The 8,731-nt window shown below is 41.3% G+C and overlaps 1 protein-coding gene across 1 annotated transcript; it reads left to right on the top strand.

Moving 5' to 3' along the window:
* Window positions 1-7,583: 7,583 nt before the first annotated feature.
* Window positions 7,584-8,284, top strand: LOC138907684 (uncharacterized). The gene is made up of 2 exons (XM_070198289.1): window positions 7,584-7,695; window positions 7,860-8,284. The coding sequence occupies exons 1-2, from the start codon at window positions 7,584-7,586 to the stop codon at window positions 8,282-8,284; spliced, it is 537 nt and encodes a 178-aa protein (XP_070054390.1).
* Window positions 8,285-8,731: the final 447 nt, after the last annotated feature.

Here is an 8,731-nt window from a genome sequence, read left to right as displayed (position 1 = left end):
TCGGTCTAAGGCGATTTTTGGAGTGCTTTTCATCCTAATGAAGAGGTACATAAAGTTTAATCACTTTTGATGATAGATATTGATTACCCATTGATTATTACACCTAGTTTATGTGAATTTGAGGTGAAATTTGGGGACTTTAGGCTATGTTATTAGAGAGTGAGATTTGATGATTTGAGAGTCGATTTGTGGTTGGAATGGGATGAAATTAGTATGGTTGGATTTGTATTTGAATGGGTGTTCGGAATTTGTTAATTTTGTCAAGTTCCGTGGTGCGAGCTCAGGATTGTCTTTTTGGTTCACTTTGCATATTTGATTCAAGACTTTAGCTTTATCATTTGGAATTGTTTCCGATGGATTTTAGTGATGATATTAAGTTGCTTTGGCTAGATTCTAGTCGCTCGGAGGCCGATTTGTGTGGCAAGGGATTTTTGGAGTATTGATTTGTGCATTTTGAGGTAAGTATCATATCTAAACTTGGATTTGAGGGTATTTAACCCTGGGAACTATATTATATGAGAGGTATTGGAGTGACGTACACGCTAGGTGAGGGGTGTGTGTGCATGCACCGAAGTGTTCATGATTAGAGGCGGCTTTTAGACTATTATGGGACTTGTGTCACTATCACTCCTCATTATATCCGTATTTTCTAAGCCTGTATTGTAAGGCCCCATAAATGTTCGCCAAGAATTTAATTTTTTATGGTGCCAAGGTAAGCTAATGTGCCACAACATAAATTTTTGGATTGTGCAATGCATTGTGAAGTTGCTAGCAGAAATTGCAGAAAAAGATGATTCTGTGGTCCATTATGCTATAGCGTATCTATTCTGCTGACCACATAATGAATCAGAAGCCACTTAAATTTGAAGACCATTTTGTGGCCATTCTGCTGGCCGCATATCCATTATGCTACCGCGAAATTGCATCGCAGATCTGACCAGACCCAACCCAGAATTTGAAGACCATTTTGTGGCCATTGTGCTGGTCGTATATCCATTCTACTACTGCAAAATTGACATACCATTTTGTGGCCATTTTTCTGGACACAGAGCTGTTCTACTACCACAGAATTGCACCACATAATTGACATCGGGGGGAGGGGGGTATTTTTTGAAATTTTCTAATCCGACTCTATTTTGATATAAGGTCTTAAGGGGTCATTTTATAAGTTATAACCTAATGTTTTAGAGTGAGTATATCAATTTAGAGAGAGAGAGAGAGAGAGAGAGAGAGAGAGAGAGAGAGAGAGAGAGAGAGAGAGAGAGAGTCTACTCATCATTCTTGCCCCAATCTTAAAGAATCAAGGAAGCCACTCACTAGGCCATCAACTATACGGGTAAGTCCTTCTCCTAAGCTTTTTTGCAAGTTGTTATGTGTCTAAGTAAGTTGTGGAGTTGGAGATAGGACATGCATTTGCCAATATGATGTATTATGTGGGGTTGTTGAACTATTTTGGGTAGATTCTTGTTAAACTCGGTTGAGGAAGGAAGGGATTACCATTGTAGAGCCTTGCATTCGATTTTGCACAGTAGATGTTTGACGAATTTCCCAAGAGACTTATATCATGAGAATCCTTCTAATTATTATTCAATTTTCACTATCTTCCTATAGATTGAAATTGATAGAAGTATTGGGATGTTGTAGTAATCTCAGGAAAGCTCTAGCATGGTATGTTGGCTAAACTCCTTTTCTAGAATCGGAATCCATGAGTTCCTCGTGAGTTCTAAATGTGGTTTGTTCAAACTCTCATTTCGACTATTCCAAATTGCTTCCAAAAATGGAATTGCGTAAATGCTTATGTACTCGAGTCACGTTCTAATTTCCCCTATCATATTATGCTCCCCCTTTGTGGGAAAATGTTCAAATATGGTCGTTGTAACTAATGCATACGATTTGAACCCATGTTTCAGTTGTAAATCACCATGCTCTCCTTTGTATGTATTTCTAAGGTATTTTGAGTTCTTACATACTACAACAACAACAAACCAGTATAATCCCACTAGTGGGGTCTGGGGAGGGTAGTGTGTACACATACCTTACCCCTACCCTAGAGTTGGATAGAGAGGCTATTTCCAATAGACCCTCGGCTCCCTCCCTCCAAGAACTCCCCACCTTTCTCTTGGGGTGACTCGAACTCACATCCTCTTGGTTGGAAGTGGAGGGTGCTCACCACTATAGCAACCCACTCTTGTCCCTACTAAGCAATTTCTTCAAATAAAGGAAAACTAGTTCATTTGCTAAAAATATAGACAACAACAACAACCCAGTAAAATTTCATTAATGGGGTTTGGGGAGGGTAGTGTGTACGCATACCTTACCCCTACCCCGAAGGAGTAGAGAGGTTGTTTCCGAAAGACCCTCCGCTCAAAAAAACAAAAAGACACAAGGACAAAAATGAGACAATATTAGTATCACAACAACAATCATAGGAAAAATAGGAATACCATGAAATCCAGAAGAAAGATGCAAAGCAAAGGGAGACAATACTAGTAAATATTAGTATCACCACAACAATCATAAGAAAAATAGGAACACCATGAAATCTAGAAGAAAGATGCAAAGCAAAAGTGATAGCTAGTAAATAGGACATGCACTGAAAAGTGAAATAGTAAGAGACAACATTGCCACTAGCTATCTTAGACAAAAGCCCTACATGGCTAGTCCCATAATGGTACGAAGTAAGGCACGACTCAAATACCTCCTAACCTACAACCTTAATACTCGACCTCCACATCTTCCTATCAAGTGTCATGTCCTTGGAAATCTGGAGCCTCGCCATATCCTGCCTGATCACCTCTCCCCAATACTTCTTAGGCCGCCCTCTACCTCTTCTCGTTCCCTCTACAACCAGCCGCTCACACCTCCGTACCGGAGCATCTGGGCTTCTCCTATGAACATGTCCGAACCATCTAAGCCTCGCTTCACGCATCTTGTCATCAATGGGAGCCACATGCCCCTTCTCCCGAATATTATCATTCCTAATCTTATCTATCCTAGTGTGACCGCACATCCAGCGCAACATCCTCATTTTTGCTACTTTCATCTTCTGGATATGTGAGTTCTTAACGGGCCAACACTCAGCCCCATACATCATGGACGGTCTAACCACCGCTTTATAGAACTTACCTTTGAGTATCGGTGGCACTCTCTTATCACACAGGACTCTAGATTCTAACCTCCACTTCATCCATCCTACCCCAATATGGTGTGTGACATCCTCGTCGATCTCCCCTCCCCCCTGGATAACCGAACCAAGGTACTTGAAGCTGCCTCTACTCGGGATGACCTGCGAATCAAGCCTCACATCCATGCCCACTTCCCCTGGCTCAGCGCTGAACTCACACTCTAGGTATTCCGTCTTCGTCCTGCTCAGCTTGAAACCCTTAGACTCAAGAGCCTGTCTCTAAACCTCCAATCTCTCGTTAACACCGGCTCGCGACTCATCAATAAAAACTATGTCATCGACGAATAGCATGCACCATGGCACATCCCCTTGAATATGGTGTGTTAACGCGTCCATCACTAGGGCGAATAAGAACGGACTGAGCGCAGAACCTTGGTGTAACCCCATTACAACCGAAAAATGCTCAAAGTCACCTCCTACTTTCCTAACCTGAGTCTTAGCCTTATCATACATGTCCTTAATCACCATGAGTTCTTACATACTCATGAGTTGAAACTGTATATTGCCCTTTAGGGATAGTATTCCATGAATAATTGGTGTATTAATCACTTGAGAATCTAATTTGTATTTCAATTGCCAATCATTATGCTAATCTCTTTGAAAGTAATTCCATGTGTTGAAGTCACTCATTACTAATGACTTAAAGCTATGAGTACCTGGATCTGCACAAAAAAATATGTAGAAGCGTAGTATGAGTACACCATAATGGTGCCCAGTAAGTATCAAGCCTAACCTCGATAGAGTAGTGATGAGGTCAGGTCAAGACACCTACTAGGATAAAAATAAGAAATTGAACAAGTATAATACAATCTAAGAATGACACAAGGAAAATTAGGCATAAAGAAATACAACAAGATAGACTACAAGTTAATGTAAAGCAATAAATGCAACAAGAAAGGATCACATAATAAGAACATCAAGGAAACAATGCGGGCAAAATACAACTGAGGGAAATGAGAGATAACCACAAGAATCACAACTGAGGTACCGCCTCATATTCTGATTTCACAATTACAATCACAATCTTTTCTTATATCACCATGGGAGCCTTACATTTAGTTTTGAAAATCATTTTACCACAAATAGCTACCCGCGTTTTAGCCCACCTTATCATACCACGTGGCTTCAAGTAGTTCCCCTACTAGCAACACGTGTATCAAGCCCACCTTATCCCACCAAATGCGTATCAACCCCTATCCTTATACCACCGCATGCTTATCAATATCACAACATATCACAACTCGCACCTTAAGTGCTCAAATACCACAACTTGCCAAAAGAATCAACAATAACAATGTTTCCACAACAAATAACCCATGGTTCAACCACAACGTGTATAAGAGTCTCAACAATAGCAACTAAAAGCAAATAGTTCAACAAGAATGTTATTTCAATAATTTACAACTGTACCTCAATGTGATCGCGACTTTCCAGAAATAACTCAACAATCAAATAATTAACAAGGCAATAAGGAAACCGTAACTTCAACTAAGCATGTAAGGGTAAATAACAAGTAAGAAATGGGACAAGTATTAACAATTTCAAATAAAGCATGTAAAGATGGATTAACGATGATAGATATGGCATGTTATGACAATTCGATTAAAGGCATGAAAAGAATCTACATAGCTTAAACCGGTCAATTACCACATATAGCCCGTGTACCCACTCGTCACCTCGTATATACGGCTTTCACATACCACAAATGACACAAAACAACTCAAATCCTAAGAGCTAATTCCTCCATACAAAGTTAGGCAAGATGCTTACCTCAAACACGCTAACTCAATCCACTAGTAAACCTTTTTCGCGAATATCCAACTTTGAACGACTCGAATCTAGCCAAAATAACTTCATACCATAATTACAAACCTTAGGAAACTATTCCGGATAATAAAGTTGCAATCTTTAAAGAAAATCAAAAAGTCAACTCAAAAAGTCAGCCCTGGGCCCACATCTCGGAACCCAACCAAACTTACAAAATCCAAATACCTATTCAATAACGAGTCCAACCATACTAAAATTATTCAATTCCGACCTCAAATCGATCTTCAAATCCTCAAAATATAGCTTATGAAGTTTTCACAAATTTCCCCAAATTTTCCAACTCAAAACACTAATTAAATAATAAAAATAATGATGGATTCATGTATAATAGTCAAATCAGAGTTAAAATCACTTACTCCAATCAACTCCTTGAAAATCTCTCTCAAAATCACCCAAAATCAAGGTCTCTAACTCAAAAGATGAAGAATGGGAACAAACCCTTGATCTTCCCCCTTTTAGACTAGTGATTCCGCATCTGCGGCTCCGCACCTGCAGAAAATCCATCATTAAGCTGGAACCTTTTTGCTTCTGCGGGCAATGGCTTGCTTCTGCGAGCCCATTTCTGCGGAAGATTGACCGTACCTGCGGTCCTCCCCATCCCAACTCAAATCCACTTCTGCGACAGCCCACTCACACCTGCGTGTCCGCACCTGCAGCCAAGCCCACCGCAGGTGCGATGACACCAGAACTTTAGCAACCTTCAGCAATCAACTAAGTCCAAAAATGATCTCGATTTCAATCCGATTCACACCCGGGGCCCTCGGGACCCCGTATGAACATACCATCAAGTTCCAAATCACATAACAAACCTACTCTAGGCCTAAAATCACATCAAACAATATCGATTCTATGAATCGCAACCCAATTCAAACCTATTGAAACCATGAACATCCAACTTCCAAAACTAATGCCGATTCATACCAAACCAACTCTGATTGACCTCAACTTTTGCACACAAGTCATAAATGGAACAACGAACCTATTCCAACTCCCGGAATTAGAATTTGACCCCGATATCAATAAAGTCAACTCTCGGTAAAACTTCTCAATCTTCCAAACTTTCAACTTTCTAATGAATATCCGAACACGTACCTAAGTCCAAAATCATCATCCAAAGCTACCAGAATCGTCAAAACTCCATTTTGAAGTCATCTACATAAAAGTCAAACTTCGGTCAATTCTTTCAACTTAAGCTTCCAACTTTGGGACTAAGTATCCCATTTCACTCCGAACCTCACCCGAAACCCAACCAACTACCCTGTCAAGTCACATAACCACAATATAACATAGAAGAGGTAATAAGTAAGGGAACATGGCTAAAATACTCAAAATGACTGACCAGGTCATTTCATTGAGTTGGTAGGACCAACTCAAGCTCCGGTGGTTAGCATGGATACGCCTGGTCTTCATGAGACTTTGGCCAAGATTTTGACATTGCACACGAGTTTGGCTCAGGTAGGTATGATACCAGTTGCACCAACTACCTCACAGGCCTGGGAAGGAGCCCAGACTCCAGCCGTCCATACACCGGAGTAACTAGCTCGAGGTTATCAAACACCGGGGGTTCTGTCGGTGCAGCCTATTATTGAGGCTAAGTCCTGGATTAGACCATCCTTGACTATCGAGGGGCAGAAGAAGATGGAGAGATTTCAAAGACTTCATCCTCCTTATTTTGGTGATGAGCCTACTAAGGATTCATAGGGTTTTCTTGATTAGTGACAGTGAATTCTACACACTGTGGGTCTATTGGACTCCAATGGAGTTGACTTTACTACTTTCCAGCTGACAGGGCCAGCCTACAAGTGGTGGTAGACCTATGAGTTAGGCAGGCCAGCTAGCGTAGCACCACTTACATGGTATCAGTTCTCAGTTCTCTTCCTAGAGAAGTTTATTCCATAAACTCGTAGAGAGGAGTTACATAAAGAGTTTGAGCATCTATGGCAGGAGAGCTTGACTATGACCCAGTATGAGATAAGGTTCATAGAGTTGGAACGTCATGTAGTATTGTTCGTCCCTAGTTAGTGGGAGAGAGTCACGAGGTTCATTGATGGCCTCAACTATGGTATTCTATATGGCATGGCCCGAAAGGACGGGACTGATGCTAGTTTTCTCTGGGTGGTTGAGATTTCCAGACACTTGGAGCATGTTCATAGGCTTGAGCGAGAGGAGAGGAAGGCCAAGAGGCCCCGTGGTTTGGGTGTTTTGGTGGTGCCTCATCTGGAGGCTAGTCACATCACATCAGATGCCGTCCTTTTAGGTTCGCTCAAGCAACTCGTCATATTCCTCGTGGTTCATCAGTTATCCACGATTCATATAGTGCTCGCCCAGGTCAATCATCTTTTAGTGCACTACCGACACAGAGTTCTTACCGACTCCATTTGCTCATGGTTCTACGAGCAGATATTCGGGTTCGCAGGGTTAGCAGCCTCGTCAGAGGAGAGGTTGTTTTGATGTGGGGACTTAAGTCATCTCAAGAGGGATTTCCCCATACTTCTAAGTAGTGTACCACACCAGGGCACATAGTCTATTATTCCAGCACCAATAGCTACACCACTCACACAGCCAGCTTATGATGGGGCTCAGTCAGTTAGGTCTCCCTGGGGGTGAGTCAGGTGGTGGACAAGCCCGTTGCTATGCATTCCCAACCAGGCTAGAGGCAGTTGCTTCTGATGCTGTGATCACAGGTATTGTTTCACAGTGTTCCAGAGGGATGCTTCAGTATTAATTGACCCCAGTTCCACTTATTCTTATGTGTCATCATACTTTGCTCATTATTTGGATATGCCTCGTGGTTCTATTGATAGTATTGTGCATGTGTCTATGCCTGTTGGTAATTCTATTATGGTAGATCATGTTTATCGGTCTTGTGTGGTTACCATTAGGGGTTATGAGACTAGGGTTGATCTTTTATTGCTCAATATGGTTTATTTTGAGGTGATCTTGGGCATGGATTGGTTATCTATGCATCATTCTATTCTTGATTCTCATGCTATGACCTTGACATTAGCTATGCCGGGGTTGCCAAGTCAGGAATGGAGAGATTCACTTAGTCATACTCCTAGTAGAGTGATTTCTTTTCTAAAGGCGCAACGGATAGTTGAAAATAGGTGTTTGGAATATCTTGCCTTTGTGAGGGATGTTAGTATTGATACTCCTACTGTTGAGTTAGTTCAAGTAGTGAGGGAGTTCCTAAATGTGTTTCCTGCAGACCTATTAGGTATGCCACCCAACAGGGATATTGGTTTTGGTATTGATCTGGTACCTTGCACTTAGCCCATCTATATTCCACCATATCACATGGCACCAACAAAGTTGAAGGAATTAAAGGAACAATTACAGAAATTGCTTGATAAGGGTTTCATCAGGCCGAGATTTTCAGCTTGGGGTGCGCCAGTACTATTTGTGAAGAAGAAAAATGGTTCCATGAGGATGTGCATTGATTATAGGCATTTGAACAAGGTTACCATCAAGAACAAGTATCCAGTGCCGCTTATGGATGACTTATTTGATTAGTTTCAGGGTGCTAAGGTGTTCTCAAAGATTAACTTGAAATGTACAGTGCCTGTTATAGCCCTCACACCTAGTTGAAGATCAGGGCTTCGTATATTCCTAAGATGACTTTCAGGACCTGTTATGGCCTTTATGTATTTTTGGTGATGTCATTTTTTTGTTGACAAATGCCCCAACAACTTTCATGCATTTGATGATCAGTGTATTTCA

Source organism: Nicotiana tomentosiformis, chromosome 3, assembly GCF_000390325.3.
Source record: "Nicotiana tomentosiformis chromosome 3, ASM39032v3, whole genome shotgun sequence".
Taxonomy (NCBI): domain Eukaryota; kingdom Viridiplantae; phylum Streptophyta; class Magnoliopsida; order Solanales; family Solanaceae; genus Nicotiana; species Nicotiana tomentosiformis.
The sequence above is the reverse complement of the archived record's forward strand: the minus strand, read 5'-3'. Positions and strand labels throughout refer to the sequence as shown.

Bases quoted from the DNA above. Each gene is read 5' to 3' on its own strand.
- LOC138907684 (XM_070198289.1), top strand. From the start codon at position 7,584: ATGGGGCTCAGTCAGTTAGGTCTCCCTGGGGGTGAGTCAGGTGGTGGA. The intron at 7,696-7,859 runs GTATTGTTTCAC...CTATTATGGTAG, and splicing joins TTCTGATGCTGTGATCACAG to ATCATGTTTATCGGTCTTGT.